A 22,563-nucleotide genomic window follows, 5' to 3' on the forward strand; every position below is an offset into this window, starting at 1 on the left:
TTTCAGACAGGGAGGAACTGAGGCCTGTGACAGGTTAAAGATCTTTGTAAAGACCCCAGCCAGAAAGACCTCAACAGGAGCTGCTGGACTTCCTGGCAAGTACCGTTTTTTCCCTGCATGTGACAACAATCAGTCGTGTTCTTCATACTGTATGTCAGGGTTGTCGTAGCAAGATGAGAGCCTTTTCTCACAAAGAAAACATCCAAGCCCATCTTGGGTCTCCCCAATCTTCCCCAATGATGTGGACAAATGTGTTATGGTCTGATGAGACCAACGTTGGACTGGCTATAATTTCAAAAGATATGTTAAGTGCAAAAATAACACAGCATAGCCTCAGAAGAACACCATGAGACCCACTGTGAAGCACGATGGAGGGAGCGTCAGGCTTTGGGGCTGCTGTTCTTCAGCTGGAACGGGGGCTTTAGTCGAGGTGGATGGATTCTCAAAGAGCCCCAAGTATCTGTCTATGTTGGCACAAGGGTGTTGTACCGTGTTAGCCATTATGAATGTAGAGAAAAGCCAAGCAAAATGACACCTTTTATTGGCTAACTAAAAAGACTACAATATGCAAGCTTTCGAGGCAACTCAGGCCCCTTCCTCAGGCAAGATGGCTTTTCTCTATGTTGGCACAAAATCTTCAAGTATCTGCTAGGAAGATGAAGACGAAGAGGAACTTCACCTTTCAGAATGGCAACGAACCAAAGCACACATCAACATCAACAAAGCAATGGCTTCTTCAAAGGAGGATTGATGTTCTGGAATGGCCCACCTAGACCTGTGGAATGAGCTGTGCACATGAGATGCCCTGGGAATTTGACAGAGTGGGCAAAAATCGCCAAGTCCAGATGTGCCAAAATGATAAACTGTTACCCAGGTGTTATGTAATCAAATCAAAAGGGGCTTCAATTAAGTATTAGCTTAGGGCAGGGGTCCTCAATCACAGTCCTGGAGGGCCGCAGTGGCTGCAGGTTTGTGTTCTAACCCAGTTGCTTAATTAGAAAGCAATTCTTGCCAATAATTTAATTTCATGGCTTGCTAGCTTTAACTCTGCTATGTCAGCTCATTCTCATATCCTAGATTTTTTTTCTTTTTCTAAGGATATCATCCAAATGATTTGAAGTCTTAAAACGGAGGAGTAATTCCCAGTCTTTCACTTTTTTCTCTTCGCTTTCCTTCCAAGTATTTCATTAAACCCAATAGTGCACGATAAATACACACAGAGGTGTAAATGGAAACAAGCTAAATGGAGAAATGCTGGTTTCCTTTGTCATTTGCATCTTATTACTAATATGGAGGCATTAAAAACCGAGACTACAGCTGTTTAAAACTAAAATAAGCAATAAGGGTTCAAAATCTTAACAAGCGAAACAACTAAAATGAAGCACAAGTGTTACTTGAGCAATAAGAGCTTCTTATTAATCAATTGGGTTGGAGCAAAAACCTGCAACTAGGACCCCATGATTGAGGACCCCTGGCTTAGGGGGTCTGTGTGCACACTAATGACACCAGATTTTTGTAGGATTTTTTTTTTCCTTTTTCATTAAACAGATTATGCTTTGTTTTCTCCTTCTTTGTAATTTTTGCAATAAAGGTAGAATACGTTCTGACAGGATTGATCTTGGTTTAATTTTTTTTGTTACACAAAATCTGCGATTTTGGCAGGGGGTGTGTAGGCTTTTTATATCCAGTGTACGTACACCATATGGACAATAGTTGGTGGAGACATGTGTATCCAGCAGGGGGCGTTAGCTCCCTTGATGGAATGAGTTCTTTTGTAATTGCAGCGTGTTACATAACCCGAATCTATACAGATATAATATAAAAAGGCGGTACCCCTCCCTTAGTGATACGGCGGTAAGAAATCACATAGGAGAAATAACTTGGCTTTCTTTAGTGACGGTTTACGCTGCATAACAGATGAAGGAAGCCCATGGCAAGAACCCAGTTCAGGAGTGGGGGCCCGATGTGTAGAGTCTGCCATCAGGGGTGGCCTTAGGCAAACTGTGCACCTGCACAGGGCTGCCAAATCCCAGGGGCCGCCACGCCAATATATATTGCATATAAAACAGAAAGAGAAAATAACGACACAGCTGACGGCAATGTAGCCGAAAAACATTGTGTTTCTTGTTAATTAGTACACTGTATTTACTAATGTCGCTAGAGTCGGAGCAGTAAGCTATATTTAGTATTATAACGTTCTGCCGTAATGAGAATATCATGGGCCGCCACTTGGTTTTCAAGTTACGGACACACGAATATAGAAGCAAAGCTAGTGCAAGTGGGCAAGTCGTCTTACAAGTTAATGTTTCACCTAGTTTTTAATAAAGTATTAGTGTTAGCACAATAAGTCATAGTGAATATCTGGTCGAATAGGGGACACAAGACATTCGCATAACCATTCTAAGCAAAATGAAGAGGTTTCGAGTACACAAAAGCTGGCAAAACACAGCAGCAAATTTTGGCAAAAGTTAAACTCTTGTGTCATGAGCACGAGGTGGCTATGCAGTGTCCGCAATGGACGTGGCCATCCGCCATGCATAAGATAACATATTGATATTTGCGGGCGAAGGGGCCACCGATTCTTTCTCTGCCCAGGGCTGCCACGAGCCTAGGGCCACCCCTGCTGCCATTTTCATCAATGCATTGGAAAGATTTTCCCGATCAGATGACGTTATCTCCCATCCGTCCGTCGGCTTCAAAGGTGTGCCGGGCAATGTTCCAAGTCTTTATACTCTTTCTTCATGTGCAGGGCCCCCACTTAGGTAAATCATGCCATTCCAAAGAAGGACAAGTTTGACACACACAAATATACAATGGTCTTCAGTCTGACTGCCCATTTTGCAGTTGTCCCAAATGCTTGCCTAGCAGTTCTTATCTGGTGAACTCCTGTGTGCTAAATCCTGCTCTGTGTTAGCTGTGCACATGAGTAGAAGAAAGACAGATTTATAAAATATATTTGCACAGCGCACAGTGACATGAAACTTATACACTTATTACAACGTGACTTTCACAGATTTGGACAAATGTGTTGGTCCCCTTACAGCTCATTGAAAAAAGTGCCGTCTGCCTCGTGAAAAGGGACAAAATGAAAAGCAATTGTCCCCTGTGTACCTAAAAGCCTTGTACATACCGTCAAGCAAAGCAAGCCAAGTGTGACACGATATCAAGTATTACACGTTCTACAAAGGTCTTCTAAAATGGCCAGGACACATTTGTTGGTACCCCTAGAAAAGATCCCAAATAGCAGTATTTGAGTGATTTTTTTTTTTTCAGACAAGTGGTATTTCTCCCTTGCTGCATGGCTGACCACTCAACTGTGCCCAATTTTTACTTCTGCAGCCAGACTTGAATAGCACATCAGGAAACACTTGTCTACTTGGAAGAGACCCTGATGATGCAGGCCCACCACCTTGTTGCCATGCTATACAGGTTTTCAGTTGTAAACTGCGATATCTACCACCATATCACCGTTTTAGTCTGGTTGCCCTGAACTGTTCTTATTCTAATGAGTCTGCACTTATGGGATGTATTGATAAAGGGGTTGAGTCAGAGGGAGAACTTTATTTCTTGGAGCAGAAAGAATTGTCTACAACAGGATTGAGTTTGGAACCCACTGTGGCTTCAGGTTTTTGTTCAAACCAACTTCCATTTTTCATTGGACTCTTAGCCTAATTAACTGAGTCCTTATTTCCCAGTTTCTGTGTTTTGGAGCAGGGCTGTGGAGTTGGTAGATAAATCCTTCGACTCCGACTCCTTATTTTCCGGTTCTTCTGACTCCAACTCTGGCTCCCCAACTCATCTGTATTTAATACTAGCTGATTATCCAGTAGCTTCGCTCACTGAGTGCAAGGGAAAAAAAATAAAATGTAGTCTATAAGTTATTAAACAGTAAAACATTAACATTTAAGAAGTAAAGACACATTGAGCACTACTGGAGTGGTTTCAGGTAAACTACATTTTAAAGGCGCTATAACACAACAGGTAAGTAGTACTAAGAGCAGCTAAAATGTATTTGGATCATCTCTCGGTAGTAGATCCATTGTGAAAGGCGCTACACGACCGCTGTGGTATAGAAATTACATTTTCTATGTGATCGTCCAAATTTCTCCCTGACAACCTTGCACTACGTTCCTGTGATATACGAGAAAAATAATTCTGATAAATGTGGACACTGCCCTTTCCATGCTTAACGGGCAGAAGGTCCAAACAATTCCCAAGTCCAACACTTTACATGAAGAGGTCTGTACATCTTCTTAGATGTAAACTCTCCATCTTCTTAAAATAATTGATCACAAAAGCAACCTTGAATGTTGCGGGGTTTTAGTGACCTGAACTCACCTTAAGAAGGGACAGTAAGTAGTCGTGTAGGGCAATTTACAAACAGAGTCCTGCTTCGATGGCGCCGATTACACTCATTTGCAAAGATTTCCACTCTCCCAGGAACCGACGGGGGACTTGAAGTGTCACAAACGGTGCGAGAAGAGAGGATGCTGCCCGAAACTGCAAAGCTCTCGACCCGGTGGAGCAGCCCGACATTCTGCGCCTCCCAACGTCCACTTTGTTCTCACGACCCCTCGCCACTGAAGGTGGTCTCGTCTTCACATTGTTTACAGCTCGCCACAGTTAAAAAGTAGAAAGACGCAAAGCTGTTTTCCTCATCTCTTCTACTATCAACTACTGGCAACTAAAAAAAAGTTACAATGTGGCAGTTTCCGCGACAGTCACGTCAACGAATAAATAAAACTTCTCTTTCAGAACACGCCTGGCGGCGGACGGCTCAGCGCTGTAGTCCAGAGAGGAGGACTGGGAGAGGGTAACGCGGGGCGCACTTCTATGGAATAGATCGGCGTGTTTGTGTTTACTTCTTTTCAATATCAGTAAAATAACTCTCGCATAAATAATAACAATTTGTAAAGACGATATAAAAATGCCGTCCACAAATGAAGTGATTAGTTCCTGTATTATAAATATGTTCTGTGGTCATACGTAATTTCCATATCGCGTGGTCATACGTAATTTCCATTTCATACGTAATTTCCATATCGCGTGGTCATACGTAATTTCCGTTTCAAACGCGAAAAGAATTTTATATACTGTATATAGATACTACTGTATTTTCAATGTTGATAGAAGGAAGGCAACATACACGTCGTCATTTAACCACAGAACTACTGGCTATGAAGCTGACTCTCTACCGTATTGGCCAGTTTAAACAAACCCTGAACACACCTCAGGCCACAGCACACACCTCCACCTACATCATTACACTTGTTTACACTCACATGAACTTGTTAAACACGTTATATCTGAAATTAAAGGAAAACACTTTTTGTAATGTACCATAATCCAGATTACAGTATAAGCAGTCCCTGGGTTACGTATGAGATGGGGACTGTAACATTGTTCTTCAGTTGAATTTGTATGTAAGTCGGAACAGGTATATTATTTTAATAAATGCTATTGTTGACCGACTGTAACTAAGTGCTCTTAATGAATAATGGAGTTTCAACTCTCTCTGACCTTTTTATTATTTCTACTTTATGTTCCATGGTGATGGTTTCTCTCTTCTTTACTGTATCACCGGCACTTGCATCAGATTTGTGTTTCAGAGGCATTGTTGAAGGGTGAAGACAAAAGGTTAAGATGAGCTCTTCTGCACAGCACTGTACACACTATCACAGCAGGAAGGCACCAGTCATCAACACGTCTGGTGTACTGACGAGAGACAACTTCCTGCTATGTACATAACAGTACATGCTCTTGAGAATGAATGGGGGCAGCGAGGGGCAGTTCACCACCCGCCCACCACAGAGTCACCTCCACTTGCATACAGTATGCTGCCTGCAGCGTCAGCCCACCAAGAGCGAACAGGGTGCGGCCAAAGGTGGGTAGTGAATCGCCCACCACCGCCCCCATTCAACAGGCAGCCACCAAAGGCACACTACAATGCTACCCCCTGCTGCCCCATTCACCCTCAATGGCCTCTGTTCAGCCACAACCTGGTCACCACTTGCAGCATCACCAGCCGTCCACCGAAAACGAACGGGGCAGCCTTTCGTGGGACACTCAAGGCTGTTTGGTGGGCGGGCAGTGAAACGCCCCCTTTTGCCCCATCCAGTCAGGAGCAGTAGCTATGGCGATGTGATGGGAGGGCAGCGAACCGGCCCCCTCCATCCTGCACACGAGCGCTTGCCGTGCACCCTGCCGCCCACTGAGAATGAATGGGGGAGCCCCCCAAGGGACACTACACTGTGCAAGGAGCGGAATCGCCCCCTCCAGCTACCGCTTGCAGCGTCCCCAGGCCGAAGATGACGGAGCGGCGGTTACTGAGGAGCCTGCGTCGCATCCCCCAGAACAGATGAAGGAGCAGCTGTGGCCCCGTTCATAAGTCAGATGTCCGTAACTTGGGGACTACCTGTATGTGAATGTCTGGTTGTATGATAGCTCAGTTGAACTTCACATTAGTAGTAACACAGCGAGGCGCTAATTAATTAGTAATTAATTAGGACTGTTGTTTGTGAAATGGGACATTTAAACTTGCTGTATTTTTTTTTTTTCATTACAATTTAAATATATTAATTTATTTCCCACAGGTCTGTTTAGATCCCTTTTTCTCACTCTCATAGTGCCCTAAGCTCTTCATCCATTTGTTTCCAGAAAATCTCCTACTCTTCCTCACAGCCCACTTGAGGAGCCTGACCCTATTCTATTTAAGCAAAAGAAGATTAAGAGGAGACCTGACTGACACCTTTAGTCCTGAGTTAGTCCAGTGGATTGAAACTGAGACTTTATTTATTTATTTTAATAAATTTTTTATTGATTTTATTGAAATCACACAACATTCCATACAAATAGATCAATTTTACAAGAATAGGATTGAAAACAAATCAAACCCTCACCCCTGAGAAAGAGAGCATGGGCAGCAGACTAAAACTTAAACCTAGTAAAAATAAGTAAATAGATATGTTAATAAGTGAATATAGATAAATGGAGAAGAAAAAGAAATTGGGAGAGAATCTGCTTCCTCAGTACTTTAAAAGCTTATTCTAAAATGTTATTGATCAGATCCCGCCAGGTTTCGAAAAACTTCTGCACAGATCCTCTAAGTGAGAATTTGATTTTTTCCAATTTCAAATAATATATGACATCAGTTACCCACTGACTTAAAGGGGAGAGTTAGGATTCTTCCAGTTTAGCAAAATAAGTCTCTGTGCCAATAGTATAGTAAAGGAAATCACAGTTTGTTTGTCCTTCTCCACTTTAAGCCCCTCTGTGAGCCCACCAAACACAGCTCTTAGTGGGTTAGGTGGGATTTGTGACGCCCAGGCTGTCTGAAAGGCATTTAAAAATTTTGGTCCAGCATGATGTTAATTTGGTGCAGGCCCAAAACATTTGACCCAGTGAGGCTGGAGCTCGATTGCAGCGTTTGCAGGTTGGATCTCGCCCTGGAAACATTTTGGACAATTTTAAACGAGACAGATGTGCTCCATATATAATTTTGAGTTGAATAATTGTATGCTTTGCGCATATGGAGCTCGAGTGAATTCTCTGCATTATTACCTTCCACTCCTGTTCTGAGATGTTGAGTGAGAGATCCTTTTCCCATTATCCTCTTGGATCTTTGAAAGGGAGGGATTGTAAAATAATTTTATATATTGCAGAAATGCTGTCTGAGTCCTTGAAACTGAGCAATATTTTTTCCAGCATAGAGGAAGTGGGAGATGAGGAAAATTGGGCAGGTTCTGTTTAACAAAGTTTCTAATTTGAAGATAGTGAAAGAAATGTGTTTCTGGAAAGCTAAATTTAGAATGTAATTGTTCATAGGATGCAAAGACGTTGTCTAAGTACAGATCTCTAAGTGATATAATCCCAAATGTTTTCCAGACATTAAAAACTACATGTGTTTACAAGGGTTGAAAAAGGTGGTTCTCATGCAGAGGTGCCACCGATTAGAAGATTCTCTATCTTAAAATGCTTCCTACATTGGTTCCATATCTGAGTGAGTGAAGCACAATTGGGCTGTTAGTATATTGGCGATAAAAACTGAGACTTTAAAATGAGTTCATCAAGAACACTGGGCAACACAGTTGGAAATTAGTGAAGGGTAACATGAATATAAACATTACAAGGTTTTCTTCACACAAAGGACCACAGACACATGGAATTAAGTGGCCAAGTAATGTGATAGACAGGAGGACTTTAGGGACCTTTAAAACTTGACTTAATTTTATTTTGGAGGAATTAAGTTGGTACTGGACTGACTAGCTTTGTTGGGCTGAATGGCCTGTTCTTGTCTAAAATGTTTCTAATGTTCTAATATGCACAAGTGATATGAGGTACAGTTTCACCAAGGCCCAGCATGACACTCATCACCCCATTACACCTCTTGTTCAGACTGATAAAGACTATCTTTTAGTTCTTTGGATATTACTATACAGTATCCAGAATTAGAAAATTACGAGGAACGTCATTACTTGTCCCGTTTTATTTATTTATTTTTTATTGAATTTATTAAAAGCAAGTATCATTCAATGCAAATAAGTCAAACAAAACTAAATTCAGTTCACCCAAGAGAAAGAGAGGAAGGCCAACAGCCAGAGTAGAAACGAGGGAATGGAATCCTTTTCTCATTCTAAAATGTTATGTTTTAAAACAGTTTTGCACAGATCCTCTAAGTAAGAATTAGATTTTTCCCAGTTTAGTTTATAACATTAGTTACCCACTGACTTAAAAGAGGTGGGCTAGGATTCTTCCAGTTGAGCCCGATAAGTCTGAGAGCTAATAGTGTAGTAAAGGAAATTGCAGTTTGTTTGTCCTTCTCCTCTTTAGGCCCCTCTGTGAGCCCACCAGACACAGCTGTTCATGGGTAAGGAGGGATTGTGACACCATGATTGGCATTTAAAGATTTTGGTCCAGAATGATGTAAATTTGGTGCAGGCCCAAAACATGTGGCCCAGTGAGGCTGGAGCTCGATTTTAACGTTCGCAGGTTGGATCTTGTCCTGGAAACATATTGAACAATTTTAAATGAGACAGATGTGCTCGATACAAGATTATAAGTTGAATAATTGAATGATTTGCACATATGGAGCTCGAGTGAATTCTGTGCATGGCTGCTTTCCACTCCTTTTCTGAAATGTTGAGTAAGAGATCCTTTTCCCACTATTCTGGGATCTTTGAAATGAAAGGACTTTAAAATGTTTTCATATATTATGGAAGAGTCTTCAAGACTGATTAGTATTTCTTCTGGAAAGAAATAAGTGGGAGGTGAGGAAAATTTGGGCAGGTTTCCTTTAGCAAAAATCGTAGAAAAATTGTGTTGATAAGAAGCTAAATTTGGAGTGTAATTGTTCGTAGGAATCAAAGACGTTATCTATATACAAATCTCTAAATGATTTAATCCTGTACGTTTTCCAAACATTAAAAACTGTGTAAGTTTGAAAGGGTGGAAAAAAGTGGTTATCATGTAGAGGTGCCACAGATAAGCACTTCTTTGTCTTGAAGTGCTTCCTACATTGTTTCCATATTCTGAGCGAATGAAGGACAATTGGGTTGTTAATATATTGACGATAACTTCTGTTTACTGAGGTACAAAGCAAGGAGTATAAAGAAGTACTGAAGAAATTTATTTCTATTGTGGACCAAGCCTGTGTGTGTTCATCTATTTGTGTCAATGTCCAGGGTTTTTATAGCTTGTATATTTGCCGCCCAGTAATAAAATTGGAAGTTAAGGTAGTGCCATGCCACCTTCTGATTTAGGTCATTGTATGGTTGCCCTTTGGATGCGTGGATCTTTTGAATTCCACATAAATGAGGTTATGATTTGAATCTAATTTCTTAAAAAAATGATTTGTTACTGTATATGGGGGATACTTGACAGTGTGTGTGTTCTCCCTGCTAAAGTGAGATCATAAGTTTTTCCATGCAGATGGCAAAGTTTTATTGAAAAAGAGCTTTATGTTTACTTGTGATGTTTACCCCGAGGTATTTAAACAGATCTGCGATGATAAAAGGGAAGGTGTTCAATCTAATATTGTGTGATAGAGAGTTCACTGGAAAGAACACACTTTTAATAAAATTAATTTTGAGTACAGATATTTTTTGAAATTCTGCTAGTGCTGTTAGGACCGCAGACACAGAATTTTGTAGATCTGAGATATATATATATACTAGCTGTACCCTATGGCTTCGCCCACATAGTAATGAAACAGGACAAACTTTAAAAATCAATAGACGTTGGCACTGTATTTGATCGTGTTCAGCTCTGACGGTAGAGTGTTCCTCGCGTAGGGAGAAAAGCACATGGCCGTGATATCTCTGGCAATCAGCAGCTACCCTCTAAAACACACGTAGCGCTGATCTCTCTCAAAAACGTCAAACGTTACTCCTTAACAATCTGTAGATGATAATGTCTGTTGAACAAACGGGTATCGCTAGCTAAGCAGAGGTGAGCTGCGCTCCAACACGTGGTGAAAGGTAGACCAACTCAAACAGAGGTGGGCAAGTGAATGAGGAATGCCCCGCCCCCCTGCCACAGCCACTCTGTTAGATTTGCATAAATACATCGGTACCGCAAGTGAACTATGGTACTTAGCGCGATGAGAGAAATCACAAAAATCAACCGGAAAGTTCAAGCAAATTATAGAAAACAACCAGATCTAAATCTGTTAAGAAAAGCCAAGCAAAATGACACCTTTTATTGGCTAACTAAAAAGATTACAATATGCAAGCTTTCGAGGCAACTCAGGCCCCTTCTTCAGGCAAGATGACATGACAAGAAGGGGCCTGAGTTGCCTTGAAAGTATAGATATAGATAGATAGAGATTATCTGCATGTAGTGATATTTTCTGTTCAAGTCCTTCTCTGATAATCCCCTTTATCTCGGATGCATTTCAAAAGTGAGCAGCCAGTGGCTCAATGGTGATTGCAAATAGCAGTGGTGACAGGGGGCATCCTTGTCGAGTACCATTTTCTAGTTTTAAGTACTCTGAAATAATGGTATTAATACAAACTGAGGCTTCTGGACTGGTATACAGTATTTTGATCCATGCACATATGTTCAGTCCAAACTCAGGTTTGTGCAATGTGGTGAACAAGTAGTCCCATTCAACCGTATCACATGCTCTTTCTGCATCCAAAGATAATTTGAGAAAAAGCACTATACAAATGTAAAGAATTATTATTCTTAAAACGCAATTTTTTTTAATCTTGTGTGCCAATTCAAGTAACATCCCTGTAACCTTTTTAGACGCACATAACACCCCTCAGGCTCACCAGTTTGACATACGATAAAAGTGGCAGTAACGTGCACCTATGTGTGTGTTTTTCTTTAAAAAAAAAAAAAGTACAATTCCTACTCTCATGCTGTGAAATTCTCCTGGACGAGCACAAACGCATTTCTAGATATGACTTCTGCTGTTTTTCTGTGTTGATGCAGTGCTGTAGCGTCACCACTCTCCGCCATTTCCATAGGTAATTTTTGCTCGTGGTATTTCCTCGTGTATTTTTGTGCCATCCGGAGTAATTTGTCACAAATAAATGCAGTACTGACTATCTCTGTACTACCGTTAATGTAAAACAGCTTGTACCACTGGGTTTTCAGATGTTTTATATTGAGTTAGTATGATAATATCAGTTCTTGTGACATCCCTGTTACTGTTGGCTATCAAAATCAATGATTCTACCTTCAACATCACACCTTGTTCAGTATGCGCACCAACCATAGCACAAGGCTGAGTCTGTCGGTGTACTCCAGGGAGAGTTACTGGGGTGGTTAGCCTGTGTTTTTCTTTCATTTTAATATAATAATATTAAATATATCACAGTCTCGGTTTAGTAAACTGTTTTGCACAGGCTGCAGTAGCACTTGGGACGCTACAATCTCTGTTTGGATCTTTTCTGTCCCTAGCCCATTTCCCTAAGCATGGCACACTATAAATCCTGTGCAGCTTCATGATTCTTTACTTCGGACTTTATCAGCTAATCAGTGTTGCATTTTCTTGATTTTTGCTTGCAGTTCTGCTGGATGCACTCACAAGTAATGGGACATCTGCTGGGAATGGTCCCCGCTGTCGAAAGGCTGAAGAAAGCTGTAATGGGAAAAAGTCTAAATCTGAAACTGATAACGCAACACCAAGCTCTGGAGAAGCAGCAAAGACCTTCACACAGGAACAGCTAGAAGGAGTACAAAGGTACAGTGTCTTTGGTTGCTTAATTTTAAGTTCAAGCTATGGTAGATTCAGAGAGTATTCAGGCCCCTTCACTTTCTGCACACTTGATTGTGTTGTGTATTTAATTTTAAATTGGTAGGTTTGTCATTTTTGCTCATTAGTGTGACAACCAATGAACAGTCACCTGGAAGTAAAATGTATACAGTGGCGTGCAAGAGTATTCAATCCCTTTGAAAGTCATCCTAATTTTTTGCATCTATACACACGTTTACCCATTCAGTATTTAAATGTGAACTCTTATGCTGTAATAATATGTTTACAAAGTCAAAATAGGGTTAAGTACAGGGCTTTGACTTCAGGGCCATTCCAGAACATTTACTTTACTGTTTTTGAGCCTTTCCAGCAACGCTTTGGCATAATGCTTAGGATCATTGTCATGCTGAAAGATGAATGGATTTAGAAAGTGAACAGCCAATGGTTCAATGGAGATTGCAAATAGCAGTGGTGACAGGGGGCATCCCTGTCGAGTACCACGTTCTAGTTTGAAGTAGTCTGAAATAATGTTACTAATACAAGATGAGGCTTCTGGACTGGTGTACAGTAGTTTGATCCATGCACATATGTTCGGGCCAAACCCAAATTTCTTCAATGTACAGTGCATCCAGAAAGTATTCACAGCACATCACTTTTTCCACATTTTGTTATGTTACAGCCTTATTCCAAAATGGATTAAATTCATTTTTTTCCTCAGAATTCTACACACAACACCCCATAATGACAACGTGAAAAAAATTTACTTGAGGTTTTTGCAAATTTATTAAAAATAAAAAAACTGAGAAATCCCATGTACATAAGTATTCACAGCCTTTGCTCAATACTTTGTCGATGCACCACTGGCAGCAATTCCAGCCTCAAGTCTTTTTGAATATGATGCCACAAGCTTGGCACACTTATCCTTGGCCAGTTTGGCCCATTCCTCTTTGCAGCCCCTCTCAAGCTCCATCAGGTTGGATGGGAAGCGTCGGTGCACAGCCATTTTAAGATCTCTCCAGAGATGTTCAATCAGATTCAAGTCTGTGCTCTGGCTGGGCCACTCAAGGACATTCACAGAGTTGTCCTGAAGCCACTCCTTTGATATCTTGGCTGTGTGCTTAGGGTCGTTGTCCTGCTGAAAGATGAACCGTTGCCCCAGTCTGAGGTCAAGAGCGCTCTGGAGCAGGTTTTCACCCAGGATGTCTCTGTACATTGCTGCAGTCATCTTTCCCTTTATCCTGACTAGTCTCCCAGTCCCTGCCGCTGAAAAACATCCCCAGAGCATGATGCTGCCACCACCATGCTTCACTGTAGGGATGGTATTGGCTTTGGTTTCCTCCAAACGTGACGCCTGGCATTCACACCAAAGAGTTCAATCTTTGTCTCATCAGACCAGAGTATTTTCTTTCTCATGGTCTGAGAGTCCTTCAGGTGCCTTTTGGCAAACTTCAGGTGGGCTGCCATGTGCCTTTTACTAAGGATTGGCTTCCGTGTGGCCACTCTACCATACAGGCCTGATTGGTGGATTACTGCAGAGATGGTTATCCTTCTGGAAGGTTCTCCTTTCTCCACAGAGGACCTCTGGAGCTCTGACAGAGTGACCATCGGGTTCTTGGTCACCTCCCTGACTAAGGCCCTTCTCCCCCGTTCGCTCAGTTTAGATGGCCGGCCAGTTCTAGGAACAGTCCTGGTGGTTTCGAACTTCTTCCACTTACGGATGATGGAGGTCACTGTGCTTATTGGGACCTTCAAAGCAGCAGAAATTTTTCTGTAACCTTCCCCAGATTTGTGCCTCGACACAATCCTGCTTCGGAGGGCTACAGACAATTCCTTTGACTGTTATTTTTAATAAATTTGCAAAAACAGGATGCACCTGAGCTCAATTTTGAGCTTCATGGCAAAGTCTGTGAATACTTATGGACATGTGCTTTCTCAATTTTTTTTATTTTTAATGAATTTGCAAAAACCTCAAGTAAACTTTTTTCATGTTGTCATTATGGGGTGTTGTGTTTAGAATTCTGAGGAAAAAAATGAATGTAATCCTTTTTAGACGCATGTAACGCCCCCTCAAGCTCACCTGTGTGACATGCGATAAAAGTGGCAATACCAATGAGCAGTCACCTGGAAGTACAATGTATACAGTGGGATTCAAAAGTATTCAATCCCTTTGAAAGTCATCCTAATTTTCTGTATCTGTACACGTTTACCCATTCAGTATTTAAATGTGAACTCTTATGCTGTAATAATACGTTTACAAAGTCAAAATAGAGTTAAGTTCAGGGCTTTGACTTGGCCATTCCAGAACATTTACTGTTTTTGAGCCTTTCCAGCGCCACTTTGGCCTTATGCTTTCATGTTGAAAGATGAATCTTCTCCTGAGCTGTAGATACATAGCAGACTAGAAGAAGTTCTCCTGCAGTAGTGTGCGTTATTTGTGTCCATCCATTGTCCCTTCAACTCTTGACAAGATTCCCAGTCCCAGCACATGAAAAGCATCCCCTTAGCATGATGATGCTGCCACCACCACCATATTTCACCGCTGGTATGTTGTTTTTTGAGGCAGTGGGCAGTGTTAGTTTTACGCCACAAATACCTCTTTGAAGTCGGGACAAAAAGTTCTAATTTGGTCTCGTGTGACTATTAAACCTTCCCCCACATCTTAACTTTCTCATGCCATATGTACTTCAGTGTGGCCCATCTTAAGGAATGGCTTCTTTCTTGCTCCCCTCCCATAGAGGTCTATTTAATGGAGAGCTCCTGAAATTGTGGAACTCTGCACCTTCACTGCAGTTTCAGCCAAACAGCATTGCAGTCTTCTGAGAGTGACGGTTGGATTTTCAGTCACCTCCTAAATCTGATGTTTAATTTTGAGGGACTCTCTTAAGAGTCTGGGTGCTGTGATGAACCTCCACTTTCTGATGATGGATCCAGCAGTTCTTAATGGGACATTCAAACTCTTCTACATGTTTTTGTAGCCATTTCCTGCCTTGTGCATTTCAATGACTTTGTTTCTCACATCAGCAGAATGCTCCTTTGTCTTCGTTTTTGCAGTGATTATTTAACAAGGGGGGCTTTGTATATCCAGAGAGATATAAAGAACTCCCAAGTAGGACCAAAGTATGTTTAATTATGATTGTCAAGTGACTGTCACTTTTGTGTCATTTCTGATTCATTTGTCAATTGTTTAAACATGGAGCTTCCAAAGCACAGAGATTTAAATACTTAACTTTGGAGTTTTTCTTCTTCAGTTAAATATCTACAGAAAATGGTTTATTTGGACTTTAGAAGTGTATTGTTACAGCTAAGAGTTCACATTAAAAATTGTGAATAAAGATGTGTACAAGTATTTTGTCATGGAAAAAATTATGATGACTTTCAAGGGGATTGAAAACTGTTGCACGCCATTGTATACATTGTACCGTGTTTCCCCGAAAATTAGACCGGGTCTTATATTAATTTTTGCTGTGTGAAAAAGGCGCTATACAGCGGCCGACCCGGCACAGACTGAAGCAGAGGCACGTACTTAAATAAAACAGATTTTTATTTTTCAACACAGTCCCAGCACACTCACAATACCCACAACAATCCTTCTGGCACCACCACTCCTCCTCAGGCTTAGTCCTCCTCCTCTGAGTGGTGTTGGCTGGCCCTTTTTATATCCCACCTGGAAGCGTTCAAGGTGCTTGGCCGCCTGGTCCTAATTGCACTTCCGGGTGGGGCTGAAGATATGACCAGCCAGGCTGCTGACTCCATGCAGCTCCCCCTGGCAGCCATCCGAGCCCCCAACCAGGCTGTAGAGGACTCCATCTCCCATGGAGCCATGCGCCGGGTTGGGGAATCATTGGCTGCCAGGGAGGCTGTCACCAAGCGTCCCGGGGAGGTATTGAACAGTCCATGGCTGCTCCCCCGGAACAGATGTAGCAGAGGCGTCCCTGCCGGGCATGGGACCCGGCTGTCCATTACAGCTGTAAAAGATGCACTAGGGCTTATTTTCAGGGGATATCTTATATTTATTCATGTAAAACAATATACATTTATCCAAATATAGTCATGTCATCTTCTTCTGGAATATCATCATAACTCTCCACATTCAAACCCTGAATTTCAGGCTATGCTTTTAGGATCCTCCAGGATCGATGTGCGCGCTTCGATGTTTGATGAATGGTCCGATGTGGTGAAGCAAAATGCCGACATACAAATGCATTCGTGGTGCTTTGATATTCAAGCGTCGCATACTCTCCAAAGTAATGACACAATACATTTTAAAAGTCTCTCATACTATCTTCTGTGCCATCTTTTTTTTGTACCTTTATAATACCAATCAGAATGTACGGTGGTGTATTTGAGCCACAGAGAAAATAAAAAATAAGGACATAATGAAAATGTCTTCTTCAGCTTGACGGCATCCCTCACCGCCGGTGTCCACCAACGGGTTCGGGGATTGCCGCCACGACAGGCACCGACCACCTTACAGCCACAGCTCCGGTCAGCTGCCTCAACAATAGAGGCACGGAACATGGCCCATTCGGACTCAATGTCCCCCACCTCCCTCGGGATATGGTCGAAGTTCTGCCGGAGGTGGGAGTTGAAGCTACTTCTGACAGGGGGCTCTGCCAGACGTTCCCAGCAGACCCTCACAACACGTTTGGGCCTACCAGGCCTGACTGGCATCCTCCCCCACCATCGAAGCCAACTCACCACCAGGTGGTGATCAGTTGATAGCTCCGCCCCTCTCTTCACCCGAGTGTCCAAGACATGTGGCCGCAAGTCCGACGACACGACCACAAAGTCGATCATCGAACTGAGGCCTAGGGTGTCCTGGTGCCAAGTGCACATATGAACACCCCTATGCTTGAACATGGTGTTCGTTATGGACAATCAGTGACGGGCACAGAAGTCCAATAACAAAACACCGCTCGGGTTCAGATCGGGGGGGCCATTCCTCCCAATCACGCCTTTCCAGGTCTCACTGTCATTGCCCACGTGAGCATTGAAGTCTCCCAGCAGAACGAGGGAGTCCCCAGAAGGTATGCCCTCTAGCACACCCTCTAGGGACTCCAAAAAGGGTGGGTACTCTGAACTGCTGTTCGGTGCATATGCACAAACAACAGTTAGGACCCGTCCCCCCACCCGAAGGCGAAGGGAGGCTACCCTCTCGTCTACCGGGGTAAACCCCAATGTACAGGCTCCAAGTCGGGGGGCAATAAGTATACCCACACCCGCTCGGCACCTCTCACCGGGGGCAACTCCAGAGTGGTAGAGAGTCCAGCCCCTCTCAAGGAGATTGGTTCCAGAGTCCAAGCTGTGCGTCGAGGTGAGTCCGACTATATCTAGCCGGAACCTCTCAACCTCACGCACTAGCTCAGGCTCCTTCCCCTTCAGAGAGGTGACATTCCACGTCCCAAGAGCCAGCTTCTGTAGCCGAGGATCGGACCGCCAAGGTCCCCGCCTTCGGCCACCACCCAACTCACACTGCACCCGACCTCCTTGGCCCCTCCCATAGGTGGTGAGCCCATGGGAAGGGGGACCCACGTTGCCTCTTCGGGCTGTGCCCGGCCGAGCCCCCTTTTGTCCTGTGGAACTCTGGAGGCAGCTAATAGGTACCGGCAGGCCAAGCGGAATGCAGCTTCGGTGGTTGCTGAGGCAAAAACTCGGGCATGGGAGGAGTTTGGGGAGGCCATGGAGAACGACTTTCGGACGGCTTCGAAGAGATTCTGGTCCACCGTCCGGCGTCTCAGAAGGGGGAAGCAGTGCAGTGTCAACACTGTATATGGTGGTGATGGTGCGCTGCTGACCTCGACTTGGGACGTTGTGGGTCGGTGGGGGGAGTACTTCGAAGACCTCCTCAATCCCAATAACATGCCTTCCAATGAGGAAGCAGAGCCTGGGGACTCGGAGGTGGGCTTCCCCATCTCTGGGACTGAGATCACCGAGGTGGTCAAAAAACTCCTTGGTGGCAGGGCCCCGGGGGTGGATGAGATACGCCCGGAGTTCCTCAAGGCTCTGGATGTTGTAGGGCTGTCTTGGTTGACACGTCTCTACAACATCGCATGGACATCAGGGACAGTGCCTCTGGATTGGCAGACCGGGGTGGTGGTCCCCCTCTTTAAGAAGGGGGACCGGAGGGTGTGTTCCAACTACAGAGGGATCACACTCCTCAGCCTCCCTGGAAAAGTCTATTCGGGGGTTCTGGAGAGGAGGGTCCGTCGGATAGTCGAACCTCGGATTCAGGAGGAACAGTGTGGTTTTCGTCCTGGTCGTGGAACAGTGGACCAGCTCTACACCCTTGGCAGGGTCCTGGAGGGTGCATGGGAGTTCGCCCAACCGGTCTACATGTGTTTTGTGGACTTGGAAAAGGCGTTCGACCGTGTTCCTCAGGGGATCCTGTGGGGGGTGCTCTGGGAGTATGGAGTACCGGACCCCCGATAAGGGCTGTTCGGTCCCTGTACAACCGGTGTCAGAGCTTGGTCCGCATTGCTGGCAGTAAGTCGAACCCGTTTCCAGTGAGAGTTGGACTCCGCCAGGGCTGCCCTTTGTCACCGATTCTGTTCATAACTTTTATGGACAGAATTTCTAGGCGCAGCCAGGGTGTTGAGGGGGTCCGGTTTGGTGGACTCAGGATTGGGTCACTGCTTTTTGCAGATGATGTTGTCCTGTTTGCTTCATCAGGCTGTGATCTTCAGCTCTCTCTGGATCGGTTCGCAGCTGAGTGTGAAGCGGCTGGGATGGGAATCAGCACCTCCAAATCTGAGGCCATGGTCCTCAGCCGGAGAAGGGTGGAGTGCCCTCTCAGGGTTGGGAGCGAGATCCTGCCTCAAGTGGAGGAGTTCAAGTATCTCGGGGTCTTGTTCACGAGTGAGGGAAGAATGGAGCGTGAGATCGACAGGCGGATCGGTGCGGCGTCCGCAGTGATGCGGGCTCTGCATCGGTCTGTCGTGGTGAAAAAGGAGCTGAGCCATAAGGCAAAGCTCTCAATTTACCAGTCGATCTATGTTTCTACCCTCACCTATGGTCATGAGCTATGGGTAGTGACTGAAAGAACGAGATCGTGAATACAAGCGGCTGAAATGAGTTTCCTCCGCAGGGTGTCTGGGCTCTCCCTTAAAGATAGGGTGAGAAGCTCAGTCATCCGGGAGGGGCTCAGAGTAGAGCCGCTGCTCCTCCGCATTGAGAGGAGTCAGATGAGGTGGCTCGGGCATCTGATCAGGATGCCTCCTGGACGCCTCCCTGGGGAGGTGTTCCGGGCACGTCCAACCGGGAGGAGGCCCCGGGGAAGACCCAGGACACGCTGGAGGGACTATGTGTTCCGGCTGGCCTGGGAACGCCTCGGGATTCTCCCGGAAGAGCTAGAAGAAGTGGCCGGGGAGAGGGAAGTCTGGGCATCTCTGCTCAAGCTGCTGCCCCCGCGACCCGACCTCGGATAAGCGGGAGACAATGGATGGATGGATGGATGGATGGATGAAAATGTCGACATTTAAGTAACTACAAGTCTGTGTGCCGCCTGAACTACATATCCCCATTTAATCTGGTTGTATGGTTGCCAATATTCAAATGTACTTTGCATTTTGTTATTATTTATGAATATTATCAGTAATACATTATTTTATGTGTAACTTAACTTCTGTTTGTCTTTTTACTACATCTAATTGCCTGAGGTTATAGATATAGGAGGGAAGGTGGGGATAAGTTATATACAGTAGTACCTTATAAACAGTGGTAAGTCTGTGAGATTAGACATTCTAAGGCTACATATTAATAATACAATAGGGGAAAGTAGAGCAATATATATTACTCTATCAAGACAAAGCAATATGTATGTTACATTTTACAGATAAATCGTTAACTTTGTTTAAATAATGAATACTGTTAATAATTACACACATGGGGGTGACACGGTGGCAGAGTGGTAGCGCTGCTGTCTCGCAGGGAGTCACGTCCCTTGTGATCCCTGCCTGGAGTTTGCATGTTTTTCCTGGTGGGTTTCCACAGTGGGCTCAGTTTTCCATCCAAAGACATGAAGGTTTGGGGATTTGATAAAGCTATAATGATGCCATTGTATGTGTGTGCTCGTGTTCACCTTTTGGAATTTTGTTTCTGTCTTGCTCCCGATGCAGACAGATTGTGGCAAGGTGTCCTCGGAATTTAATGGATGTTTAGGGCACACGTATTGCATGGCGTGAAGTATAAACCTGGCCTTAGACGCCTTACTTTTCAGCTGACGATCTTTACTAGGGTTTATTTTTGGGGTATGTCTTATAGTACAGAGCAGCCTGAAAATCATGCTATAGCTTATGTTTGGGGAAATACGGTATTACCAGGTGAGTGCTCATTGGTTGCCCGTCCTCACATACATAGAGACCACCCCAATGACTTGAAACAAAATCAGATATCAGGGGGACTCGCAGAACGGTCTGACTGAGTTGCTGGGGATGTCACACTATGCAGTTTTTGGGCACAGTGGGGACTGGAAAGGTTATGCACAGGAATGGGGCCTTCAATCTATGAACCCTTCCAGGTACTTGAATATAAAAATCAGTCAGGATGTATATTCCTCAAATATGCTGTCACTGCTTAGGCACTGGGTGGGGCGCCACACTACATAAATTATGTGAGCCTCAACATTGAGAATGAATACTTTGCAAGGCACCTGACTGAAAAGCCTTCTTTACTTTATGAATTTTTCTTGTTGCTGTTGTTTAATATTCTCTGGTACTTTGTCTAGCACATCCCTAATAAGTATAGATGTCTGCCCTGCAGAAGCAACCCTTCTTTTGCTTCTGACCAGAGCCCATGGCGTGAGCAGGAAGCTTTTCAGACTAGCAGTTTCTCCTTGTTTCATCATGCCACTAAAGCCATGCTCTGAGCTTCTTCTGGGACTGCCTAAATATAGCAACTCCCATGGTCCTTTATAACAGGTTAAAATTGCAGCCCATACTTAATGAAAAAGTAAATCACGCAGGCACACATGGACTAATTTTCACTGTTTGTTTCAGTTAAGAGTAATCCGAGGACAAACTTGCATTTCTGGCAAGCAGAACAGACGAGACTTAACATTGTTACTTAACTATATTTACATGTCATTTACAGGTGCATCTCAATAAATTAGAATATCATCAGAAAGTTAATTTATTTCAGTAATTCAATTCAAAGCAAGAAACTCGTATTATATAGATTCATTATGCAATATATTTCAAGCGTTTATTTCTTTTCATTTTGCTGATTATGCCTTACAGGTAAAGAAAACTCAAATTTTCAGTATCTCAGAAAATTAGAATATTACATAAGACCAATAAAAATAATTATTTTTAATACAGAAATGTTGGCCTACTGAAAAGTCTGTCCATGTAGGCACTCAATACTCGGTCGGGGCTCCTTTCGCATGAATTACTGCATCAATGCGGCGTGGCATGGAGGCGATCAGCCTGTGGCACTGCTGAGATGTTATGGCAGCCCAGGATGCTTTGATCGCGGCCTTCAGCTCATCTGCATTGTTGTCTCTGGTGTCTCTCATCTTCCTCTTGATAGATTCTCGATGGTGTTTAGGTCAGGTGAGTTTGCTGGCCAGTCAAGCACAGTGATACCCTGGTCATTAAACTAGGTTCTAGTACTTTTGGCAGTGTGGGCATGTGCCAAGTCCATCTGGAAAATGAAATCAGCATCTCCATAAAGCTTGGCAGCAGAGGGAAGCATGAAGTGCTCTCAGATTTCCTGGTAGACGGCTGCGCTGACTTTGGAGTTGGACCAACACCAGCAGATGACATGGCTCCCCAAATCATCACCGACTGTGGAAACTTCACACTGGACCTCAAGCAACTTGGACTCTGTGCCTCTCCACTCTTCCTCCAGATTCTGGGACCTTGACTTTCAAATGAAATTCAAAATTTACTTTCATCTGAAAAGAGGACTTTGGACCACTGAGTTGTTAACAGTCCAGTCCGTTTTCTCCTTAGCCCAGGTAAGACACTTCTGATGTTGTCTCTGGTTCAGGAGTGGCTTGAAGGAATGCTGTGACAGTTGTAGCCCACGTCCCAGATACACACATCTGTGTGTGGTGGCTCTTGAAGCACTGACTCCAGCCTCAGTCCACTCCTTGGGAATCTCCCCCAAATTCTTCCCAATCCTCTCAAGGCTGCGGTTATCCCTGTTGCTTGTGCACCTTTGTCAGTCACGTTTTTTCCTTCCCCTCAACTTTCCAGTAATATGCTTGAATACAGCACTCTGTGAACTGCCAGCGTCTTTAGCAGTGACCTTTGGTGGCTTCCCCTCCTTGTGGAGGGTCTCAATGACTGTCTTCTGGACAACGGTCAAGTCAGCAGTCTGATTGTGCGCCGTACTGAACCAGCCTGAGAGACCATTTAAAG

At 43.9% G+C, this 22,563-nt stretch overlaps 1 protein-coding gene across 1 annotated transcript in view; it reads left to right on the top strand.

Annotated features, from left to right (window-relative positions):
• dnajb14 (DnaJ heat shock protein family (Hsp40) member B14) overlaps positions 1–22,563 on the top strand; it is a 100,870-nt gene that overhangs the window by 42,980 nt on the left and 35,327 nt on the right. Inside the window, exon 2 of the mRNA XM_028805861.2 lies at positions 12,016–12,190. Coding sequence (XP_028661694.2) covers positions 12,016–12,190 — 175 coding nt within the window. The remainder of the gene's footprint in view (positions 1–12,015; positions 12,191–22,563) is intronic.

Source organism: Erpetoichthys calabaricus, chromosome 7 (assembly GCF_900747795.2).
Source record: "Erpetoichthys calabaricus chromosome 7, fErpCal1.3, whole genome shotgun sequence".
Taxonomy (NCBI): Eukaryota; Metazoa; Chordata; class Cladistia; order Polypteriformes; family Polypteridae; genus Erpetoichthys; species Erpetoichthys calabaricus.